This window comes from Zalophus californianus, chromosome 16, assembly GCF_009762305.2.
Source record: "Zalophus californianus isolate mZalCal1 chromosome 16, mZalCal1.pri.v2, whole genome shotgun sequence".
Classification (NCBI taxonomy): domain Eukaryota; kingdom Metazoa; phylum Chordata; class Mammalia; order Carnivora; family Otariidae; genus Zalophus; species Zalophus californianus.
Window position 1 is genome coordinate 27,898,698 of NC_045610.1, and position 24,650 is coordinate 27,923,347.

The 24,650-nt window shown below is 52.9% G+C and overlaps 1 protein-coding gene across 10 annotated transcripts; it reads left to right on the plus strand.

Annotated features, from left to right (window-relative positions):
- The first annotated feature begins 1,276 nt into the window (after positions 1 to 1,276).
- SEPTIN4 (septin 4) lies at positions 1,277 to 24,177 on the plus strand. Of its 10 annotated transcripts, none has more exons than XM_027567500.2 (14): positions 1,282 to 2,963; positions 3,611 to 3,655; positions 5,035 to 5,042; positions 17,876 to 18,169; positions 18,611 to 18,704; positions 19,178 to 19,264; positions 19,768 to 19,891; positions 22,335 to 22,469; positions 22,584 to 22,701; positions 22,791 to 22,892; positions 23,080 to 23,176; positions 23,265 to 23,427; positions 23,592 to 23,691; positions 23,959 to 24,177. In XM_027567500.2, exons 1-14 carry the CDS (start codon positions 1,373 to 1,375, stop codon positions 24,016 to 24,018), a joined length of 3,018 nt encoding a protein of 1,005 aa, XP_027423301.2. In that variant the 5' UTR covers positions 1,282 to 1,372; the 3' UTR covers positions 24,019 to 24,177. The 10 variants fall into 10 exon arrangements, 8 of the variants coding, with proteins under 8 accessions (XP_027423303.1, XP_027423302.2, XP_027423301.2 ...); XM_027567504.2 differs by lacking the exon at positions 1,282 to 2,963 and adding an exon at positions 3,194 to 3,302; XM_027567501.2 differs by lacking the exon at positions 23,959 to 24,177 and having other exon boundaries at positions 1,279 to 2,963; positions 23,520 to 23,660.
- Positions 24,178 to 24,650: the final 473 nt, after the last annotated feature.

Genomic DNA, 24,650 nt, shown 5'->3' on the forward strand with positions numbered 1-24,650 from the left:
AGTCAGCCAGTCTCAATTTTATAACAAGATACCAAATAAATATAAATAGGAACCATCTTCACTTCAACCTGGCTTACTCTTAGTATTTTCAAGATATCTGGCTTATAAATATTCTTCTACTTTCATCCTTTTCTGTAAAACAAGATATAATGGTTAGCCAAGTGTTTTATGAAGACTTGTCAGTAGCTCAAGGTTTCTCAGTCTATTGAGATTCCTGTTACCTAAAAACATGTTGGTTTTGGTTTTAATTTTGTCTTCAAGGTGAATTTAAAGATCCAGAAACAATGAGTCTGACCATCATATAACCACAATAATCCTTCAGAGTCAATGGTGGGATGTGGATATGGTAGAGAGGAGCCTGTGAAAGGGAAAGAAAGATGATCATGTCTCTCATCCAAAATGGTCATCCAAGATGCAAAGGCACTCTTCAAATCAAGAAAGAACCAGAGTCCATCTAATTAGGATAGCTGAGGGGAGAGGATTGTGAGAAAGGACACTAACATTTGTTATATGACCCCTACCAGACATTGGTTTCCAGATGAAGAAATCAAAGCTCAGGAAAGTCAAGTAACTTGTCTAAGGTGCACAACTAGTCATTTATGACTGAAACCAATGACTAACTCCGAATCCTTCCTACAATCCTATGCTCACTCCTGGGCCAAGAATGTGAGAATTTATGATTTGAGCAATCTGGATTTTTAGCCCTGGGTCAACCAAACTACCTCTGAAACCTAGAAAAGCCTGGAGCTCTATTTTTTTTACTTCCATACAGTGCAGTTCCAAACTAAATTGGGACAACTTTGTACTTGCATCTTACTAAAACTGGGACTAACACAGAGTGATTGAGTTGAGTAGGCCTGCCTTAGTAGGATAATCAGGCTGATTCCTTCTCTGGATGAGTCTGGGAATTCCTAGAATCTGGGGAGAATAAGGGAGAGTCCAGAGCCTTCTCTGTGTACTAGGAAAATCTGGGTTTGCTAAGAACTTGGCCAAAGACTTGGTGGTGTTAACTCCAAAGACAAATCCTCAGTTTCCTTGCAGTTACTGCTTGAGATTCTCTGAAGGATTGTTGCTGAAGGGACATTTGGTTGGCTCAGTCGATAGACCACGCGACTCTTGATCTCAAGGTCATGATTTCTAACCCCACATCGGGCACAGAATCTACTTAAAAACAAATTGTGGCTGTATGCCAGGATGTTTAGTAGGAAGCTCCTTCCTTTATGACATCACCAGGCGGGTAGCTAAGGGGACTATTTGAGACACTCTTAGAATAACAGCTACTTTTGTGGGAGTGCAAGAACAGCAGCATTTAAAACTGAGGGTAAATTTCCAGACTTCATTAAGACCCTCAATACAAGCCAGCCAGTAAAATATGGGATCTACCCATAGGAGCTCAGTATATCGGATGGTCAAGACTAATAAAACTGGGTCCAAGGTAGCAGTTTCAGCACCAAAAGGGTCTGAGGATACTAACACAACTCTTCAGCGGGTACCAGGGTACATTCTTGCCTCGAGCTCACGAAGTGCTGCAGCCCCCAAAAGCCCTTCGCCACATCGAAAATCAGAAGCTGGGCATCTCACCACTCTCTATTCAACATCAGACTATGCTCAATCTAGCTCCCCCCAGTTAGGGCCCGGCCTTGCTGGAACACCCGTCCCTCGAGGAAATGAGACTCAATCAAAGTCAGAAACATACCGTCATCACTCTCTTCATCGAAAGAGCCAGCAGAGTCAGGTAGCTTCCCATGCTGTCCAGATGCAGCGGAACGTTAGTCCATCCAAAGAGGAATCAACACGAAGAGGCGGTGAGAGCAAGCCAGGGCGTGACATGAGTAATCGCTACTCACTAATCCCAGATGCCAAATCCTCTCGCCGGTTGAGTTTTGTAGACCAGAAGGATAACTTACAGATCTTACAAGAAGAAGACCCACCCTCCAAGGTCCAGTACCCACAAGGGGTCAGAGTTCCCCGTAGGACTTTAGTTTGCCCAAAGGATGAAGCAGTCCAAACTGAGCCCATCCGAAAGGGTTTGACTGCTACTGAGATCAGATCTTCAAGGATACCCTCTAGCCCAGAACATAGCAGTGGCCGTGTCAATGCAGACTCTCGGACAGCCCAGAGAAGGATCCCCGGCCAAGAGTTTGAAATGAATCGTCTCAGCTCAATCTTTACAGAACCCAAGACTTTGCATAGGAATATGAACATGGAATCATCCCTCAGACTCTCTGTCCTTAAGGATTTGGATGGTGGACACCGAGTTTCTATACGTCCAGATCCTGAGTCTATCCGCAAGCATTCTGTCTATGCTGACATCAAGCCCTCCCCAAAGGTCTTAATATCATCAGAAGTAGAGTCCAACCTGAGGTCCTCAACCAGAGGAGACAGTGAGGTTGGCCGCAGGGTCACCATCTCCCCAGAGGGACAGTTACTACACTCAGCATCCCGGGTGACATCTCCAGCTGTGTCTGAGAACCCCCCAAAACCAGTGTTTGTCGCTCCAGAGCACAGCTATAAGCAGCACACCCAAAGGCCTTCAGAAAGCCTCTGCATGTCCCCCAGACCCTCCCGAAAGCCCTCTGTCCAAGGAGAACTGGAACTGTCCCCTCGGCCCTTACCCCCTCGGTCCTTACCTAGGTATGGGCCTGATTCCTCATGGTGGACCTTACTCAATCCTGAAGGTGAAACACCCCAAAGCCGGCCGACAACACCTGATTTTGAGTCTAAGTCCCCTCCTCCCCCAGATCCTTTATTATCCTTTTTTGAAATGGACTCAACTCCTTTCTGTGAGGAAATGATGTTCCAGAGAGAGAAGGCAAGTCCATCACCACCACTACCAGCAGCAACACCACCACCACTAGCATTACCAAAGGAGTCTCCAAACCGGGCACCATTGAGCAAAGTGCCACAGGCCCTCAAGTGCTCCTCCAAACAAGCCAGTCAAAGGTTTAGTGCTTTCTTCTTGGGTATGTGAAGAAGCAGACTGCCCAGGTGCAGTCCCGATTTAGTGAGGTGGGACATTGGGATGGGCAGGAAAGACCCCTTCTTCAATCTGGGCCTCAGAGCTGCCCTCCCACCAGTGCTAAAGCTAGTCCCATCCTTGAGCCCATTGCTCCATTCCTTCCCTGCCAGCTTCTCTGCGCTCCAAGCTAATGACATCGGTGACGATGCTTGGGCCAGCATCAGGCATTGACTCTTCCAGGCAACCCTGCTTAACCTTTCAATGGAAGGTAGTAGAGAGTGGTTTGCAGGGTGGGAAGTGCTTCCCAAGAATGGAGATGAAGAACTGAGCTGGGTGAGGGCTGGTAAGGACTAGTAAAGAAGATAAGGTTCTCAGGCAAAAATTCTGACAACAAAATGGAGAAAGTGGGGCATAGACATGCTAGGACCCAGACTTCAAAGAGGGGAAAGGCATTAATAGTGGCACAAAGAGGGTGGAGAAAAGGGAGGGGGGAGTTTAGTCCTAGTCTGCAGGGGCTTCTTGGAGAGAATCAAGGGCTGAGGGCACCTTTGCGGGGAGAAATGTGGAACTAGAAAGGGAGATGTTAAGTAGTGGGGGGAGGGAGGTACATCCCACAGAGTGAAAAAAAGCAACAATCTCTGTTACTTTCAGATGTCTCTGAGGAAATGTACAATCGTGTCATCTGGTGGCTAAAAGGTCTGTGCTTTTCCCTCCTATGGATCCATTGTAGGGGTCTGGGAGGCAGGAGGACAGGTGGGAGGGTGACCTCTATGTATCTATAGAGCTAGGTCTATTAGGACCGATCATACTGGGGGTTTGACTTAAAGGAGCAGGGGAACTTCTTATCTTGTCTATAATTCCACCATTAGAGTCATTCCTTTGGGAATTGGAACCTTTTTCATTTTCAAGGGCCTCCTTTCAATGGGAAGTAGTCACTTCTGGAATGGAAAACAATTTAAGCCCATACCTTTCAGTTTAGCTGGACTTACTTCTCATGTGATTTTTTAAAAAACCAAAAAACAAGTCACTAAGACAAACTACCTGTTTCACAGTCTTCCTCAGGGCTAACCCCACACTAATGCAGGTTGATGGGTCTCCTCTTGTGTCTCTCTGGTTCTTCAGAACTCTCCTCAAGCCCCCATAGCTAGACCTGGGAGGCATTGGCTGCTACCCAGCAGGATCTCCAGGGATGTCAGGCCTCTACCTTGTGGCCATCAGTGGGTCCTATAGCCAACTCTAGAATCCTTTTTAATTTTTTTTAAGATTTTGTTTTTAAGTAATCTCTACACCCAACATGGAGCTCAAACTTACAACTCTGAGACCAAGAGTCACATGCTCTACCAACTTAGCCAGCCAGCTCTAGAATGCTTAAGAGAAGTGTCCTCAGATACCTGCCTCCCACTTTGTTCCCTTGACCTCTCTGGTGGGAGGGAAGGTGGGGACCAACCCTCATTTAGTGAATCTTAGTAGCAAGGAGTTCCTGCTTTGAATGTTGTAGCCCAAGATATGCTTTAGTCTGCGAGCATGAGGGAGGCCAGGGCTCTGGATGAGGAAGTTCCTGGGGAGGAGAGAGCCCTGGGAATGCAGTCCAGTCCCACCCAGCATAAGCTCTCTGAGTGATGGGCAGCAAAGAGCAGAGAAGGGCATCCCTGCCCTTCAGAGGGAGCAAAGCTCTATAAAGTTGAGGTTTAGTAGAGCATGGACTCTGGAGTTATAGTATTGGGTTTGAGCCCTGTCTATTTTCTAACGGTGACCTTGGGTAAGTTATTTTATCGTTCCAATCATTAGTTTCCCTATTAATGAGAACAATTGCAACCTCTTAGGGTCCTTATAAAGACTGACCAAGCTACTACATGTACAGCACTCAGCATGGGGCCTGGCAACAGTGAGCCCTCAGTAAATGCTAGCTGTTGCTATTTGGGCCACTTGCACTAGGAAGGAAGCTGGGCCAGATTATGCCCAAGTCCACTGAACATCTTTAGTAAAATTCTCTTTTTCCCCTCCTGTTGGTACTCTCTGAATTCCATTTGCTGCCCCCCTGGGAATGCCCGACTCCTACTTCTCCATTATGACAGATGAGGAGGTAAGAATACCCCTGGGAAGTTACTTCCATTCTTTCTGTGCTCCCCCTTATCCAAGTCCCTCTCTTAATCTCTCATGGAAATAGGAATGGAGGGAGACAGACAGAACTGCTCCCTGTGGTTGGGCAGGTTGTTCACTGCACAAGGGCACCTAACGGGGCAAGTGGGGACTGAAATCTAGCCTGCGTTCCACTTGCCACGCTGTGCACCTGTGGGGCTGCATCTCCCCAGAGGGAGATTTGCACGAAGGCCCTATATGAGCTAGTTGAAGCCCTGGAGAGATGAGAAATCCTGCCAAGTGCTCTGTGGGAAGGCTGTCTGGGAAGCCATACATTGGATCAGTCTCCACTTGGCTCTCCTCTCTCCAGCCTAGGGCACTCCAGAAAGGGAACACTTTTCTGGGTTACACACTATTTGAGTCCTCAACTTGGAAAGGCACAAGGTAAACTCTGCTCTCGGCAGCCCTGTGTCCTGAATTTGGCAAAGAGTGTCCTGATTTCATAGTGCATTGTTCCTCTAAGTACTTTAGTTCTTCTTGGCCCATGTTTGATAAGATAGTCTGAGCTTTTCCTGCCTCCATTCTTTCTCGGCCCTATCTCTTCCTTACCCAAAGCCTAGCATGGCTTCTAATGGGCCCCATCCATGGGCTAGCCCAGGATGGACAGTTAATTACAGATGGAAAACAAACAAGGAAGGTGGGGCAGGACAGCCTGAGGTCAGATAAGGAAACAGCTGAAGGCGGGGCGGGGCAGGGGGTGCCAGAAATGTGGCTGCCACCCTCTCTGCCGTGGCTTCCTATTCAGCCCCATGCTCTGAGCTCCACTGCGGGTGGGAACAGCCACTTCTAGAGGATACCTCTAAGCAAGACTCTGAATCCATTCTCCCTCTTCCCCTCTATCCCTTCCTTCCACAAACAGCTTTATTCAGATGCCTAGCGCTCTGCTAGGCACTCCTTGTCGGGGGAAGCATTGAAGCCTCAGAGCACACACATTCTTTGGCCATGAGAAGCTTACCATCTGGTTGGGGAGATAAGACATGGACAGGAAACATTTAAACAACAATATGAAATGGTTTGCGCTCAAATGTCCAAATAAATGCAGCAGACTGAATATGTGCTCTTGCAGGATCTTAGGGGAAAGGGAGTCATCAGGGGATATGTGTGTGTGGTGTGGGGGGGTCAAGTTACACCCTTCTATCTTAGTAGCTAGCCTCTCACTCACTCCTTTGATGCACTTACATACCTTTGGGAAGGGGTTAGTGTTTTCCCTCAGTCAGGATATGATGGTTTTGACTGAGCAAGTTCCTCCCTGTTCTCCCCCACCTTCACCCCCTTTCTTGGTGCGTCTTGTTTTAGTTTAGGGAGTCAAAAGCCTTGGCAGCAGGACGGCTCTTTCCCAAAATAGCTCTTATCCTGTCTCGATAATTGCAGCTCTCCAGCCCTGTTCAACAGCAGGGCTGCTCCCCAGAAGCTGGGAAGAGAAGCTGGGGAGAGACTAGCTGGGCCTGCCAGTCTTCCCTGGCTCTTTGGAAGTGGGGTGGCATGGAGAAGGGCCAGGGACTCCTCACAAAGCGTGAGAGTGCTAGGCCTTCCCCAGTCTGTCTTCCACGCTGCATGGCCCACAAGCTATCCCACAATAGAGAATCTGTGGTGCCTGTGTCCAAGGCCTCTGGTTCTTCTGATCTGGGAATGGTTGACTGTAGAGTCTGTTCCAGATTCCTTTCCTGGCAGGAATTCTCTGGTGGCCAGCCACAGCTCCTGCCTTGAGGACGGCAGCATGTTTGTTGTTGAGCTTCACAAGCCCTTCTGGGTCCATAGCTGGGGACAGAGCCTGATTCTACCATTTCTCTCTTAAGTGTCAGTCTCCTCCCAAGTGGCTCCTCAAGGCCCTTTTGTCTAAGGAGCAGGGCTTACAGATGCTTCTCATCCTTGGATTGGTACATTAGGGGCTGGAATCTCCCCAGAGAAGGTTATGCTGGACTGAGGGAAGCATTCCTAATGGTTTTGTTTTTGGTATCAGAACTAGCAGAAGCTCAACAGGAAGGTCCCCTATGGGGTCAGCTGGGGCTGTCTTCTCACACAGCCCCGGGGAATTCCTTGGAATAAAGCAGCTCTTGATGGGAAGGGCTGCAACGCCCCTGATGGATGGGGCTGCCTTGGCCCCAAGATCTTGTCCTCAAGGCACCTAACCTACTTGCCCTTGAAAATGACTTTTCAGGCTGTCAGCAGAAAAGGTGGTTTACTCCCTTCTATCTCTATCAATTATGCAAGAAACTAACTCTGGAAAGCAGGCCAGGAACCAGGGGAGGCCATCTCAGTGATACCTAAGGCAGACTTTGGTGTCTTTAAAGTGACATGTCATTTGGCCCCTGGGGATGGTATGGCCAGCCTTCTGTTGGCTCTTGAGGCTTGGGGAAGTTTTGCTCAGGTAGACTTCCTCAACAGAAAAATCCAGAGTCTAGGAGGAATGCAGGGATGCTCTGCGTTCATGGGGATGTTAACAGAATCCCAGGAGGTGGGCTGTCTGAAAGGAACCCTTGAACCCTCTTTCCCACTGCCCTCATTTTCTTTTGCTTTGTACAGAGGCTTGTAGCTGAGAAGAGAGGGCATTGAAAGAATGGAGCAGAGCTGCTGAAAATGGGGCAGGGCACCTCGGGGGGCTTTTCATAGCAGCCTGACCCCTGCCACCCAGCTGCTTTTCCTGTGAGATGGTGCCTTGTTCATTTCCAGCTACCATGGGCAGCGAAGTCCAGAGCTGGATGGGAGGCTGGTAACCTCTCACCCACACTTGCTATTTTGGGGGACAAGCTAGGTTGACCAACTCATCAGGGTTTGCCTGGGATGTTCCTGGTTTAGCATCTTGTGTTCTGGGACCCCTACCAGTCCTGGGCAAACTAGGACAAATGGTGACCCTAGGACAGGCCAAGGTGAGTGTATGTCAGCAGGAGCCCCCAGAAACGCAGGGCAGGGGGATGACATCCTGCCTGCACTGGGAGACCTGAGCAGGTTGTCCCTCTGCTTATGAAATGGGGGCAGGAAAATCCTATGCCTCTCCCTTGGGCTTGATGGCAGAACTGAGACAAGAATCCCTTGTTTTTTTGTTCTTCTCAGAATGATCCCACGTGGGGAAGAATCTGCCACATGTTATTTAGGACTCTCTGGTGTATTTCCTGAAGCCCCTTGGTTCCCTCTTGGAACCCATCTCCGACATTGTATCTTGCTGTCAGAGTAGCTTGGTGGTGTTTGAGATGGTGGGTTTTTCAAGTAAGACGAGCAATAGCAGGCCTGGGTAGATGAGGGATCTTGGCTTCAGCGGGCAGGGAGCATCCTTGGGTGAGGAAGAAAATCTGTACCACAGAAGCCACTCTGACAGCTGCTCAGCCACAGGAAGGTTATCCTGAGTGACAGAAATGGCCGTGTCCCTTTCCCCTCCTCTGCTCAGCTGCCAAGAGGGCAGAGGCGAGTGACAGCTGCACCGTGGGGGCTGAAGGAACGCCTGGGGGAGGGGCACAGAATGTGAGGCAGTTCCTAAGAGAAGCTCAGGCTCTGGCCCTGAAGGTGGGAGGGCAGCACTGGCCAGTCACTTCCTCGGCACGCCCACCACAGGCAAAGTCATTTCGCTCCGGGAGTCTCCACAATGGCTGCGCTTGGGAATTCGGCTCAGTAAGTCTGAAACCAAGACCTGCTTTCTAGAGACTGGAGCGCTGTTTAGCTGGAGGGGCTGACTCTACAGTTGGTGGCAGTGTGGGCACTCTGATGTCATTTTAGTCTCAGGCTCTTCTTTCGTCCCTCGACACCCATTACACATGCACATTCCTCATTTTTTGGAGAGAAAGCATTGACGTTATGACAGCTGACAGTTGCTGATTTGGTGTTGATAATTTTCTCGTTAGCTGAGATAATAACCACCGCTCATTTTAGTGGCTACACCATTCTAAGCGTGTTACCTTAGTGAAGCTTTACAGCAACCTCGTGAGGTGGACTTTTTCTCCCGATTTCATGGATGGAGAAACTGAGGCTCAGAGCTGGCTCCTCAAAACCGAGAACCCTGCCCTAGGAATTCACACACGGTGTAGAAACCCTTCTTCCATAGCCACATCTTCCTGGAAAGTAACTTCTCAATATTTCAGCAGTACCTTCAGATATCACAGATTATGAAGGGAAAGGCTTTAGGGAGGGTAACATTTGTGTCTTTGCATGTGAACTATGAGGCTGGAAAGTGAGTATGAGCTGGTAAGCGGCCAGAATGAAGGGCAGATTCTGGGTCAGTGACGCCCAGAGCCTCAAGGCTTGTCTGTGCTCCAAAAATCAGAGTGGAAAACTGATCAATGAATCCTTTCAGTCAATTCATATTGATCAGACACCTCCTGGGGGCAGAGGCCTGGTCATCCAGGAAGACATTACATCACATGTTCACTGAATTGAAATGAGTAGAGGTTAAAATAGAAGACATATTCCCTGTCCTTGAGGGGCTGTGGTTAGTTTGGGAGAGATACGTATACAGATGGGTCACTTGAAAGGGTGTGGACATTGAAGAACAAAACAAAGTCCAGTGAAATGAGTTAGCAAAGCTTCTAGCGTAGAGGCACTTGGAGGGTGAAGTCCAGTTAGACACAAATTTTGACTCCATATGATGAAGACCTTTGGTAAATTACTGCCCAAAGAGTGAAGGGCGGTAGAGTCAGTGAGTTTTTAGCCATGGAGGGTATTCAAGAAGAAGCTGGGAGGTGAGGTGGGAGCCCTTGAAGGGGGTCACGCTCCTGTGCAGACTTAAGTCCCTTCCATCTCTCAGCTCCTGTCCCTGCCCTACTAGCAGAGACGGTGCTGGAAAGGCCCTCTGGCTGGCCTCTAGCCCTCTGCTGGCTCCAGAACTGCCCCTCACCATAGCCATACAGCAGGTGCCAGGAAACACAGTGCTCCCTGGCCTTGCCACTCACATTTCTGGCCTGCCCCAGGATCCTGGGACACTGGGGAACAGTAGGAGCAAGGCAGGGGCTTGGGGTATCTCGATTTCTCACCACAGACCTTTCTGGACAGACTGGCTAAGGTTTCCTTGAAAGACACAACCCAGTTCTAGCTCTTTGGCCCCACTAGGGCCCTCTATGTCATCAGTGACTCATCACCTCTGGGGGAAGGGAGGTACAATTAGTTCTTGTACCACTTAAGAGACACTCTGCTACCCAGAGGCAAGAGTGGCCTCTGCTAGTCATACAGATCTGAAATCCTGTGGAAATCACTATTTATTGGCTTTTGAACCTGTGCCTTTAGCTTGGCCCACGTGCAGCATCCTGTTTAATTTGGTGCCCCACAACCTTCGCCCGTGGGTAGGCAGGAAAGATCCAATGGAGGGGGCCAGGAGTTTTTTCACACAGACCCCATTGGCCTGACCTAAGCAGAGGGAGCCCTGGCTAGCAGGCTGGAGGTGTGCGCTGATCTGAGTTTCTCAGGAGAGTCAGGCCTTGTGCCAAACAAAGTGTCCACTCCCCAGAGCCTTGGCCTGAATACCCCCGCTCCAGCAGTGCCTGGGAAATTCTACTCTCATCAAGGATATCAATTCCTGGTGGGATATTGAATTTTAAGGAAGAGTCAGAGCTCCAGGAGCTGAGGGGCACTGAGGCAAGGTTGGCCAGGCCGCGTGCTAACTGGAGGTGGGCAGGAACACTCAGTGGTCAGGGACTCATACATGGGCTGCCATATCTTGGCCCTGCTTCTGCCCAGGTGTCAGGCTCTACCTGCACCGACCCAGAGCACAAGCGCTGGAGTTGTGGGGAGTCCAGTCCTATCTTTCAATGGAGAAACAGAGGCCTAGGGAGGGGAAGAGACATTCAGGCAGTGAGATGATCACCAAAGCTGGCATGGGGTCCTAAGCCTAGGCCAAGTTCTCTCAGAAACCCAGAGTGCGGCAGGGTTAGCACTCGAGGTTTTTGCGGGTGGGATGGCTCAAAGTCTGCCTTTAGCTTTTATTTTGCCCAGCATGCTTTCTGTCGGGCATCTGATAGAGTGATTACCAAGGCACTGTGAGCATCAAGACCTTAGGAGTCTTGGCTTAGAGATGAGTTCCACAGCCCCAGGCCTCTTCTAGGGGCTCACTTCCCTCAAACAAGCTGGCACCAATGTGCCTCAGGACACACAGGGCAGCAGGTGCCAGAGCAGAGCTGGGATTCCAGCCGCAGCTGAGGATGGGCTGGCCAAGCTGCTTTCTGAGATGTGTGTGTCTGCACTTGGACCACAGCCAGGCCTGGCGGTCGGGGCAGGGGTGGGGGAGGAGGGAACTTAAAATTGTGGAAAACAAGGCTTTGTGAGGGGGCCTGTCTTCCTTGACATAGGCTTTCTCCCCTTGGCCCAGCACCCCCAGCCCAGGCTGTGCAGAATGCCAGTGGAAGCACCCAAGAGGTAGTCTTATGAGTGCAGACATGAGTACTGGTGGCCTACGGCTAGTTCCCAACAGTGGGGCTTTGTGTAGCTGGAGTCTGATGTTCGGGTCTGACGGCAGCAGCTGCTTGTACTTCTGCCGTCTTCCAATAGCCATTGGTTTTTCTCTAAAGAAACTCGTTCATGCCTTTGTTTTCCTGAGTACAGCTTCAGATCTCTTGATCTAGCCCAGGCCTTTTCCAGGAACCTTTCTATACCTTCAGAGGTTCCCTCTTATCCGAGCCAAGCTGCTGGCCCCTATCCTAATTTAATCCCTTCATTTTCTGGTGTGGGAAATGAGGTCCAGAGAGGTAAAGTGAGTTGCCCAACGTCACCCAGCTAGGAAGTTTTCTCCTCAACTTGCTAGCTTATGAAAGCCCCTGATTTCTTTAAGCAATGGCACCCCCCCTTCCATCCTTCAGCCCACCAGTGCCAAATATCCAATAACATCTCCGATAGCCACACCATGTTTTCTGAGCTGGTTCTCATCTGCATTCCTAGGCCCTTCTGCTAATTCTAACTTGATCCGAACCATGACCACTGGTCACAGATCAGACTGAAATAGGGTAGGCAGGCTCTGGCCCTTCTACCAAGAGAGAGAGCCATGTTGTGCATGGGCCTCAGTTTTGTCTAAATTGTATTCAGGCCAGTCAGCTTGCCCTGGGGGAAGGCTCTTGAGAGTCAGGGAGAGGCATGCTTCTGGAAACTTCCACAGAAGCCTGACCAGCTCAGACCTGTATTAGCTCAGGAAATCCCTACCAACTCCTCACCTTCTAAGCATCTACTTCTCCTTTGCTACTCTGACCCTTCTGAGCCTCTAATGCCTCTAAAGCTGCTGGGGCATCTGTCCCCACAGCATCGCACCTGCTTGCCCAGCATAGAACTGGCTCAGGCCTGGGCTGGGCCTCTCCCCAGGCCCTCCCACTATCCTCAGCCCCAGACAAGGCTCTACTGCCCCATAAAGGCCACCAGGCCTCTTCCCTTCCACCTTTCCAGCAGATGATCCCTGGATAATTTATGCAGCAAATCCTCTTTAATCTTTAATCTAGGGTCCTACAGGAAGGGAACCTCTTGTCTCTTCTCCATAGCTTGGGTAAAGGTATAGAACGTCCGACATTCTACCTTAGGAGGTGTGGAGTGGGAAGGGACAATCCGTTAACTTGGACATAAGCTGGGTTCATTTCCTGCAAACCTTTGGTAACTAATGGTTTCTCTTCCAACTCGTGGGGCAAACACCCTCTCCTTCCAAAAACATCTCCTGGGGATGCCAGGTGGGCCCTTCCTTTTTCCCTGGGGATTTGCTCAAGCCCCCACCGTGATGTGCTGCCTGAACAGGCCACTCTTAGGGGCTGAGTAAGGAAGAGCCAGGTGACCAGTGCAGCGCTGTCCTGAGCGCCTCTGGGCACTCTGCGCTTCCCGGGGTCTCGGTCTGCAAGGCCCACCCACCACCCGCCACCCGCCACCCGCCACCCGCCACCCACCGCGGGCCGCCAGCACCCTGCAGGCGCCGGCGATCTCAGAGGGCAGGCCCCGCCCCAGGGCCGGCTCGCCCCGCCCCCGCCCCAGGCCCCGCCCCCGGCCGGTCCGCACTCAGGGCGGCGGGCGGGGGCCGGCTGTCCGGCGAGGTCGGCTCGCAGCTCCGGCCGCGGGTCGCTCGGGCGCTGTCCAGGCGGAGCTGGCCCGGCCCGGGCTGCAGCCATGGTAAGGCGCGCGGGCGCGGGGCAGGGCCGGGGCGCGCAGGGCCCGCTGCTCCCGGCGGCTCCGCGGGCACTTGCGGCGCAGCAGCCCCGGCTGTGCGGGGCGGGAGGTGCTGTCTCCGGCTGCGGGCACAGGCGGGCTCTGCTGGTGGACATCTCTGTGTCGCCGCTTCCAAGTTTCTCCCTCTGATCCGAGCAGCGACGGAGCGGGCCGCGAGCCCCGGGATGCTGCCGGTGTTCTTGGACTGAGGGGTGGGGGGTGGGTCGGTGCTGAGCGGGGTGGGGGGGGCCGCCAGCAGAGACGCGCTTGTTGGCCTGGGGAGGGCGCGTCAGCGACAGGCGGAGGTGAGGGTCCCCCCCCCTTGCCTGGGTCAACTCTTACCCGGCTGACCCCTCCTCACCCACCTACCCTGGGTTCAGGGGCCAGTACCAACTTCCTTTGGAAAACACACAGAGGAGGCCTACAAAGACCGCCTGCCTCCCCAGGAGGGATGGTGAGACGCTTGGGCCCTCCTTCCTGCAGCCTGGCACAGAGCAGCTTCCAGGCTCTTCCCACTGCGCACTCTGCCCGGGGACCCCTGAGAGAGGGAAGCCCAGCCCACCATCCTACCGGTGGGATTAGCTCTGTCCCTCTGCCTCTGAGACAGGAACCATGGGGAAGCTTCCTCCTGCTGCATCCTACACTCCCCCACTCCCAAACCAGGTCCCTCTGCAGCAGTGGGGGGTGGGGGAGCTCATTCCTGCCACCTGTCTGGAGGAGAAATAGTCACCCCGCCAGCCTCCTGGGGCCCCCAGGTGGGAAGTTTTGATGTCTGACTGTAAGGGTGCCAGCCCCCCGCCATCCCTGCCAGAGCCTGCAACAGACACAGTATGCAGGGGGTCAGGGCCTCCAGGCCCCATGCAAGCCTCTCCTCCCAGTTCGGAAGCCCCCCAGCCTTTGCCCTTGGCACTGGGAGGCGCAGGCTGTTACAGAAGGAGGAGATCTGTGACCAGCCTGTGGGGCAGGATGCTGGCTGTGGACAGCCTCCAGAAGGGAACTCCCTGGGCCCACTGGAATCAGAAGCTTCCAAGTCTGGAAAGGCCAACATTTTGGGCTTTTGTCTTTCAAGCTGTGTCCAGGCTGAGGCCCAAGCCTTGGCTAGGAAGTCTCGGTGACCTTGTGACCTTCCCTAGAGGGGGGTTCCTGGGAGAGGCCAAGTGGTGCTTGTCTTTATCCCTGCCCCGCTTCTCCCCACATGGGTACGGACACAGTGATTGTTCCAGTGATGGAAGCCTGGGGGAGCACTGACTGTCCCCAGTGCCAAGCCCAACAGGGACCAAGAGGGGCTTTTTCTGCCACACACTGAGTCCAGTTCAGCTGAGGTCTCCGTGCTTTCAGCTTGGCTGAAGCCACCCTGTTCCTCTCTAATTAAAGACACCCCACCACCACCAGAGTCCTCAGCTGTAGGCCCTTGAGGACCAGTTCTTTGGCTGACTGGTTCATGTCAAGCCAGACTCCTCTGGAAGGGTTATCTCTCTGAAAGGAGATCAGTTTCCCAGCTACTTTGGAGGTCAGTGGATACAGTGGGGAGAGCTCCCCAGCCCAGGAGACCAATGGGGTTTTAGTTTGCGAGGGAAAAGAATGACAGGCCAACATTATTAATAATCCTGTGACTTGAAATGTACCTTCTCTTCTCAGGTTCAGAACAGCTTGAGGTATCTCTCCCTCTGGCCCAAACTCATGCCCCTCAGAGACCCTGTGCTAGCAGCATCCCCACTGACTCTCTGGAAGCAGTGGGGTGATGGAAGTGATATAGGTCCCCATGAGTCACAGGTCAGGTATCCTAGGGTGTGGCTGGGACTCTGCAAGGAAATCCAGGGGCAGATTTCTGAAGACAGTGGGGTTCCCTGCTGGGAAAACAAAAAGGGACACTTGGGAAGAAAATAAGGGCTCTTCCCATGAGAACATATTTCCAAGGGATTCTAAGACCTCCCACCCTACTTCAGCACTGCTTAGAGTTAAGGTGAAAGAGATTGGAGTCCTTTGGGAGTGGAGTCTCCTGGGTGGCTGCCCCCTTGTACTGATGGGCCAGGTCACCTTGGGGACAGCTCACCACCCTCTGGCAGGCCTCGGGGTCCCTGGGGGTTAATAGGAGAGGCCAGGTTGATCAAGAGCCTGTGCTGCAGACAGACTTGGGAGGCTGGTGCTGTGCCCACCAGGGTAGGCAGTGGGCAGGCGTCATGGGACCGCCAATCAGAGGAGGAGGGGACTGCAGAGAAACAAGAGTGATCCTGCTGCAGCTGAGCTGGCCTTGGAGGGTGGGAGCCAAGGGAAAGGCAGGAGGAGGGGGTGGGGAGCGACATTCCACAGGCTTTTTTGGCCCCTGACAAAGACAGGGGGGGTCAAAGAGAAAGGGAAAGGAGCAAGCCGGGAAGCTGGATTACAACAAGAGCATCGAGACCAGGCTGTTTCAGTGTGCGAGGAACTTTGCCTGGGAGATAAAATTAGACCTAGAGCTTGCCGACAGGGTGTCCGAAGCGTGGGACATGGACCGTTCACTGGGATGGCAAGGCAGTTCTGTCCCCGAGGACAGGACTGAAGCTGGGGTAAGGTGCTATTCTGGGAGGTGGGGGGGACCTGGCCTGTCTCCACCCCTGCCTTGATGGGGATTGGGGCTCAAAGTCAAAAAATGATTTGGTCACTGTGAGTGCTAGGGGTGGGGGAGGAGAGAGAGGAGGTGAAGACCCTAGTGTCCTGACTCCTTGTCTAGAGCCCCTGTAGGCCCCTCCCTATGAGCAGCCAAGACTGGCAGGGAACCCAGGAATGCTGGGTTCCTGGTGACTATTGGAAGACTGGGGATGGTAGGGGGCCCATCAGTGTCTTCCTTTCTCCCTTAACTGCTGCCCCTCTGCTCAGTGCCCTTGGGGAAACCAGGTGGAGCACAGTTTTCTCTCCTTCACCGAGACCAAGTGCTGGGTCACTGTGGGGTTATGCCAGAGGCAGGATTTCCTGGAATTCCCCAGCCTCTAGCTGCCAGAAAACAAGACCTGCTACACCCCTCCTCCCACCCCCAGCCCTATCCCTTCTCTGTTGCCGTATAATGAATTCTCCAAGCCGGGACACTGTGAGAGTGAAAAGGGGCACACTTAATCACTATGCTAGGACAACGAACAAACTAGGATGGACAGTTACTCCACTGGGACCCCACAAATATTATGGGTGAGAAAAGCCCGTTAGGCTTGTTTCAGGACAGCCTCTTTTGGTCACTAAGCCCCCACATGCTGGTTCCAGTTCCAGGCTAAAGGGCCTCTCTCCTTCCCTCTGTCCAGGTGGGCCCTGGAGACTGTGGCTACAAGCAGGTGTGGGGACGTGAGAGGAGACAGCCTAGAGGTAGTTCTTAGGGGACTTTTCCCTGCAACCTCTTGCTGTCTCAGTCCCTACCCTCTGGCATGAACCTGACAATGTGCCTGTCTGCCTCCCTCAGTTCTTCCCTACGGAAACTGGGGACCTGCAGAAGACTGTGGCCATCTTGTCTCCCCTCACCCGGGCCGGGACTCCACAGTGGTCTGGGATAGCCCCCACTGGCTTGGCCAATCCCCAGGGAGTGAGTCAGCCGCTGAAGTCGGCCCTTGTCCATTGTCTGGAGGTGGCATGTGGGTATTGTGAGGCAGAGCTGAGCCCAGCACTGCCAGGCACTCCACAAAGGGGGCTGGCTCCCAAAGGAGAGAGGAAGTTTTTGGGTCTAGAGTGGATGGCAGGAGTGGGGGGGAGCAGCCTCTCTTCCAAGTTGGAGATGGGGGGGAACAGGTCTCTACAGAGGAGCTGGCCATTCTTTGCCTACCACCCCTGTGGTTCAGGGGCTCAGGCCAGATCCCCTCCTGCACTGCTGGCTGGAGCTTACCCCAGGCAGAGGGGGTGAGAGACAACTGATGGGCACTTCCTCCCATTTGTTCCTCCCAGTTAGGGGCTGTCAGCAGCCTAGAGTCCTCCCATCTTCCTCACTGGGTCCCTCCTGGCTCCCTTCCACCCCGCGCTCAGCATCCACTGGCAGGTTTAACCCTCTGTCCTGGGCCTCGGCACAGGTTCCGGTGTGGCACGGTGTCTGGGTCAGAGGGGTCACATCAGCTGTGCTGAGCTCTTTGCAGTGAGCACCTCCAGCAGAGTCTGTCCCTCCATCCCAGAGCTTACTGACCTGCACTGATGGCAGGCACAGAGCCCCTGGCCGGCCCCTGATTTACCTGGGCCGGCAGCTCCCTGCACCCCACCCTACTTCCCTCCTGCCCCTGCCCCATTCTGACTGCCTGCACTCCCCTTGAATCCGGAACCACGTCCTCCTCTCAGCTCTCATGCCTCTATTGCTCCCCCTTATTCAGTCTGGCTTGCTGGCCGTTAGGGCAGGCCCTGGCCCCTGGCTTGGCCAGACCCCCAGCAAGGGCAGGGTGGTGAGCACGCTGTTGAGAGGGAGCACCAGGACTGGAGCTCCTCAGATCCCAACAGCAGTTGTGAGGACTTCGGGGGCTGCCTGGGGCTGCTCCTGGATCTTGGGGTCCCTCCTGGAGTCTCAGCTGGGGTGGGGCACAGGAGCAGGTGAGGGAGGGGGCTTCCTCTGCTTGGCTGCTAGTGCAGTTTCTTTCCCTTCTAACCACAAGCGCTTTCCTCTCTCTCCCTCTCACCTTCTCTGGTCTTCCTCCTTCATTCTCCCCTTCTGTGCCACCTACCTGCCCACCCCACCCCACCTCCAACCCCCAGATCAAGCACTTCCTGGAGGACACGGATGATGCAGGACTGAACAAGTTCGTGAAGGATTTCCCAGGAAGCGAGAACTGCCACCAACCAGAGGCCAAGACCTGGGGGTCCAGGCCTCAAGTCCTGGAGCCAAGGCCCCAGGCGCCGGACCTCTACCAGGATGACCTGGATTTCAGACCCCCCTCCTGGCCCCAGGCCTCTGACAGCCAGCAGTACTGCTCCGCCTCGGCCCCTCTCAGCCCCTCAGCCCGGCCCCGCAGCCCCTGGGGCAAGCTTGATCCCTATGACTCCTCTGAGGTAGAGCCTCCAGCCCTGCCTTGGCTTTTCAGAGGGCTGGTGCAGGAAGACCCAGGGAGGGAGCAGAGAGATCCCGAATGTATGTGCGTGTATGTGCGCGTGTGTGTGCATAGGTGTGCGCACACGCACGTGTGCATGATGAGCTGGGGCCTCTCTGTCCTGCGTCAGCCCTGGCTCCGTGGTGTTGACGCTCACGTGTGATGAGCTCGGGCCTCTCTGTCCTGTGTCAGCCCTGGCTCCGTGGTGTTGATGCTCATGTGCATTGGAAACTATTAGCAGGCCAGGAGCCTAGCTGGTGGCCCCAGAGGGGGCCTCGAAGGAGTCTGACAATGCTCCTCTAGGGCTGGGGCAGAGACCTAGGAGGGAGGGAGAAGGCTGGTGTTGGGTCCTGGGGCCCCTCCTGCCTCCCGCTCTGATGCACTCTGCCTTCCTGTCCATTAGGATGACAAGGAGTACGTGGGCTTTGCAACCCTCCCCAATCAAGTTCACCGGAAGTCCGTGAAGAAGGGCTTTGACTTTACCCTCATGGTGGCAGGTAGAGCAGGGGAAGGGCTGGGCTGGGTAGGGGTGTTGCAGGCGGGGATAGTATGTATGTGGGGAGGGGGTGTGGGTAAGGAAGGAAAAAGCAGCCAGTGGCTGTGCCTTTCGGCAAAATAACCAGGAGCCGTGGGTGGCCAAAAGTGTGTATGTGGGGGGCAGGGGGGTGTTGAAGTGGTACAAAGAACACTTGATCAACAGTTTTCTAATATTTGCCTTTTTCTGTGTGACCTTGGGCAACCTCTTATCCTCGCTGGGCCTCATTCAAATAAGAAGGCTGGACAAGCTGTTCTCGCTGATTCCTTCGAGCTCTAATGTGCTATGACCTTCCCAATGTCCCTTCCCAATGTGTCTCTTCCCAATTAGATAAGAAAACAGCTCCCTCCACACCTTGTTCTAGTGGGGTTGCCTCTTGGCCACAGCTCTTCTACATATCTTCTGATCATATCTTCTGTCCTCTCTCCCCGTCAGGAGAGTCTGGCCTGGGGAAATCCACTCTTGTCAATAGCCTCTTCCTCACTGATCTGTACCGGGACCGGAAACTCCTCAGTGCTGAAGGTAAGGAAAGGAGAGGGGTGTGAAGACAGGCATGCAGACTTCACTTGGGAAATCAAACCCATGCCAGAGCCTGGGGCCTGGGGCCTTCTCCAGCAGGCAGGAAACCATGGCTTCCTAGAGGGATTGACGGCATCTCTCCATAGGCCTATCTAGCCTGGCCGTCCACCAGCCAGCTCCCTAAAGATTTGGGTGCCGAAGCAGGGCAGGGACCAGAATCCTGCTCTCTGAGTGAGTCTCTGACCCCCAAAGGATTCCAGGAATCCAAGAAAAGAGCCGGGAGCAGAGAAGAGGCTGGGGCCAGAGCCAACAGCCACCGGCATTTCCTGTGTTGGGAAATGTGCTCCTTGCTGGTTCCCAGAGAACAGGCCCCCAGGCAGCCTGGGGTGGGAAGGGGGGCAGTGTGGATGAGGCAGTCTGGGCAGCAGAGCTGGTTGGGGTGGGTGGTTTGTCCTGACTGGGCAGGTCCTTGCCCTTGCCCTGGCCTCAGTTTCCCCCTTCTCCAGAGCGGATCATGCAAACGGTGGAGATCACTAAACACGCAGTGGACATAGAAGAGAAGGGTGTGAGGCTGCGGCTCACCATTGTGGACACACCGGGTTTTGGGGATGCAGTCAACAACACAGAGTGGTATGTCTGACCAAGCACGGCCCCAGCTGCCTGCTTCCCATTACACACACACACACGCACATGCACATACACACACACATAGGCACACTCACAGGCACAGACGTAACCAAAATTCTCAGGAGGAAAGTTTGTGGCCTTGAGCACGCCACCGCCCCTTACTAGGCAGCTGTCTCCTCCTGTGAAATGAGAGAGAAAGGGTTGGAATAGATGCTCTTTAATGTCTTTTCTGACTCCGACCTATACTTCTATAATGGGGGCGAAGATGCAAGATAAGAAAGCATCAAAAAAGCAAACCCATGTGAAAACATGTAGCACAGGGCCTGACATCTAGTGGTTGCTCAATAAACACCCCCCTCCCTCCTTTTCTTTCACCAGCCACATTTTAGGTGCCATAAACCTCTTTTATTAAAGGGATGAGTGTGCCTTGAGGAAGGGGTGGAGGAGAAAGAAGAGGCGAAGGGAAGACAAATGGATTGAACTTTGTTTAAGCTCCAAGCACCCTCTAGGTTAGAAGAAAAGGTGGCTTTGCCACACATGCCATCATCCTTGGCTTTCTTTTTTCAGGAACTGGAAGGGATGCTTAGATAATGGCCAGACCCAAGTGAGTAGATGAGAAGCAGAATGAATGATGAAGACAGGAGAGGAGGTGGTGCCCTTGATGAAATCAGGCAAGGGGTGCTAAGATCACTAGACTGAGTTCAGACCTTGATTCAGCATTTAGTAATTGTTGTGGGCTTGAGCAAATGACTGCATTTCTGTTTCTTCAGCTGAAACATACCAGCCCTTACCACCTTGCCCAGCTGATCTGAAAATCACCCCGAATGATGCATGTGAATGTGCGTTAAAAACTAAAGAACTGTTTACATTACACTCATGGATTTTAAGATCATAATTGCAGCACCAGTGCTAAATAGAAGTGCGGGGCCCCTTGTTGAAAATGATGACGAATTTCAAGATGGCCACAGCAGAGAAGCAAACCAAGGGTGGGCCCTTCTGAGATCAGGGCCCTGCGTTGACTGCACAGGTGGACCTTCCAGAAAGCTGACCCTGGGTAATTGCCCCACAGACTCATCAGACCCTTACAGACCTTTCTGTGCTCTGGGTCCCCATGACATGCTTTATCATTACTGTATGTGATGTTTTGGCTTAGCACATGGATTCATCTTCAACTGCAGGGTCTTAGCCTCGAAGGGAGGGCCATTTCTTCTTATAGTCTTGCCCTGGCACTGTCCTGGCACATGGTATGTCATCTCCTGATGGAAATATTCCTGATGGATCGAGGTGGCCTCTGTGTCATCATCGCTAGGTATATGTCTCAGCACCCGGGGCTTGCCATGAAACTCTACCCCAACCAGCACCTGTTCCTACTGTAGCAAGTATCATCCCCTCCTTCAATCAGTCTACTTGCCTCCTCTTCCCTTTCCTAATAATAATAATTTCATTTGCTTGGCCTTTCACAGGCCATGCACCTGCACATACACTTATTTAGTCAACCAGCAGGAATTTATTGAGCATATACTAGGTGTCCAGCTAGTGCTGGGCATTTTAAGGGATACAGAACAAGTGTGAATCATCCTGGTCACTGAGAAGCTTATGGTCCTAGTAGGGGTGGGGGTGGGGGGTAGGGGGTGAGGGACAGCAGTTCACTCACATGTGTGTCAATCAACTCAAGTTAGTAAATAGGTCAAGCAGCGTAGCAGCAAGCACGCTGAGGAGCTGGAAGGTCAAGGGCTTGTGTGGGTAGAGAATTTGCTAGCCAAAATGATCTGGATTGTCTCTTAGCTGCTGTAGATTTAGTTCCTTCCTGTATGAAATGAAAGTGACGGTGCTTATATGTCCACCTATTAGGGCGCTGTCAGTGAGGATGAAGCTAAATAACAGAAGAGCAAAAGACTTGAAAATTGGAGTTCTTGAATGTATATATATATATATATATATATATATATAAAGGATTTCACTGTGTGGTGGAGAGAAGGGGAGAGCATTGTGTACACTGGAAGGAGTCTTCACGGAAGAGAGTGTTCTTAGCTATGGCCTTGAAGTATGGGGTGGGTTTAGAGAGGTGGAGGCGAGGGTAGAAGCACATGAACAAAGGTTTGGAGGCTGGACTATGAACCTGACTGTGAACGTGACCGAGGGCTTCCAGGTGGCATTCACCTGCAGGCATCTTATTCTTATTGGTTTGTTTGGTCACCTTGGTCTTTTCCTCTCCTCAAACTAGTATTTATTGAACTTTGCCTGTGTGCTTCGTCCGGTTTTCTAGTGGGACAGGCGAGATATACCCCTGTTGCCCCCAGGTACCTCCCTGAAGATGTGGGTGGGCAGCCAGGGAATAACAGAGCCTTGAAAATACTGTCCAGGGTGTGGGCTACTCTGTGGTCCCAGAACTCACAAGGCAGCCCCCACTCCCACAGTTTCTCTGCTTGTCTGTCCCCTGCTCCAGCTGGAAGCCTGTGGCAGAATACATCGACCAGCAGTTTGAGCAGTATTTCCGAGACGAGAGTGGCCTGAACCGCAAGAACATCCAAGACAACAGGGTGCACTGCTGCCTATACTTCATCTCACCCTTCGGCCATGGGTACGGTCCGAGCCTGAGGCTCCTGACCCCTCCAGGTGCTGCTGAGGGGGTGGGGCCGGCTGCGCCAGGGGCAGGGCTGCTGCGAGCCCGGGCTCACACATTCCTGTTCCCCAGGCTCCGGCCGCTGGATGTTGAATTCATGAAGGCCCTGCATCAGCGGGTCAACATTGTGCCTATCTTGGCCAAGGCGGACACGCTGACACCTCCTGAAGTGGAGCGCAAGAAACGCAAAGTGAGGGAAGCTGGTGGGGGGAGGGGAGCAGGTGGGCTTCTGGAAAGGATGGGGTCGTCAGAACTGTGGGCCCCTCATGTGTTTGCCAGATCCGAGAGGAGATTGAGCGCTTTGGAATCAAGATCTATCAGTTCCCAGACTGTGACTCTGATGAGGACGAGGACTTCAAATTACAGGACCAAGCCCTAAAGGTGGGGCCACCCCAGGGCATCCCTTTTCCATCTTGTTTCTTCGGGGCAGAAGAGGGAAGCAGAATTCTTTTTAAGGGGTGGGAAAGGACCCTGGTTTCCTAGAGTGAAACAGAGAAAATAAAGATATAGGTGGAAAGGATCAGGTGAGAGTGGGGGGTATTGACAGGCCCCCTCCAACTTCTTCCAGGAAAGCATCCCATTTGCTGTAATTGGCAGCAACACTGTGGTAGAGGCCAGAGGGCGGCGAGTTCGGGGCCGGCTCTACCCCTGGGGCATCGTGGAAGGTAAAGCACTGAGCTTGTGACCAGGGCATCTCCTTGCCCTCAGCGGGTCTCCCCATGCTCCTGGCTGACCCCTAGCCTTGCTATGCAGTGGAAAACCCAGGACACTGCGACTTTGTGAAGCTGAGGACAATGCTGGTGCGTACTCACATGCAGGACCTGAAGGATGTGACGCGGGAGACACATTATGAGAACTACCGGGCACAGTGCATCCAGAGCATGACCCGCCTGGTGGTGAAAGAAAGGAATCGCAAGTATGGTCACAAGCCAGGACAGAGCTGGTGGGGGGCGGGGATCCCAAGCACAGCCTTGGGTGAGAGCAAGCCCTTCCTTTGTTCTTCTACAGGCCCTGGGCTCAGTCCAAGCAGGTGCTGGGGTCCCCCTAGCCTTACCAAGCCCCTTTTCCCCTTCCCCTCAGCAAACTGACTCGAGAGAGTGGTACCGACTTCCCCATCCCTGCTGTCCCACCAGGGACAGATCCAGAAACAGAGAGGCTGATCCGAGAGAAAGATGAGGAGGTGAGAGCAGTATGGGGTGGTAGGGATTGACAGCATGGAGGGTCCCTGCTTAATTATAAACCTCAGTATTTCTTGGTTTGGGAGTAGGAAGATCCCTGGCCCTGGTACCTATCTGGGTCCCAGACTGGTGGATTGATTGTTCTACCCAGGGTCTCCATCACACCTCTGGGCTACCATGGCCCTGGCTGAGGGATCAGAGCTTGGGGGCACTTCCTTAGCACTGTAGGACTCTAAAAGGCCCCATTTTGCTGTGTGTGCCTGTTCCAGCTGCGGCGGATGCAGGAGATGTTGCACAAAATCCAAAGACAAATGAAGGAGACCCATTAGCTGGCTTTCAATTCTGGATATTTAAATCTCCTCTTCGTCCTGCCCATGCCGGCCCCTCCCAGCACCAGCTCTGCTCAGGCCCCTGCAGCTACTGCCACTTCGCCTTACATCCCTGCTGCCTCCCCAGAGACTCAGAGGAAATAAAGTTTAACAAATCTATAGCTGCCTTCTGGTGTCGCTGTCTGTATCTTTACCACCTCCTGGAGACCAAGAAGATCCTAGGACCCACTTTTGAAAGGGTGCTGAAGGAGGGTGCTGGTTTCTGGCTTTTAGCAGGAAAGAGGGAGTAGGGGAAACTTTCCTCTCCTGTGACAGTGTTCAGTCTCTGCCTAGAATCCAACCTGGCCTCTCCTTCGTACTGACCACGTCTATCCCGCCTCTATTATCTGGGGCCTGTTGTACTGACCACATCTATCCTGCCTCTCTGATCTGGGGCCTGATCCTCTCTCCATCTTTTCCACATACAGTATTTTCAGTTCTATGGAAGCTTTGGATCTGGTATCTGCTCTTGGGAAAACATGGTATTACCTGCATGCAGCCTCCTGACTTCCTATTTCCCCTGATTTGGGGAAAGGCATATATACAGAATTAAGCTCTGCCCTCTAGGAAGCCTGTAATAGAGCACTGAACAA

Coding starts and splice junctions, on each gene's coding strand:
- SEPTIN4 (XM_027567500.2), top strand. CDS start 1,373: ATGGGATCTACCCATAGGAGCTCAGTATATCGGATGGTCAAGACTAAT. Junction 18,705..19,177: donor CTTTACCCTCATGGTGGCAG/GTAGAGCAGGGG, acceptor TCTCCCCGTCAG/GAGAGTCTGGCCTGGGGAAA. Junction 23,692..23,958: donor TCCGAGAGAAAGATGAGGAG/GTGAGAGCAGTA, acceptor TGCCTGTTCCAG/CTGCGGCGGATGCAGGAGAT.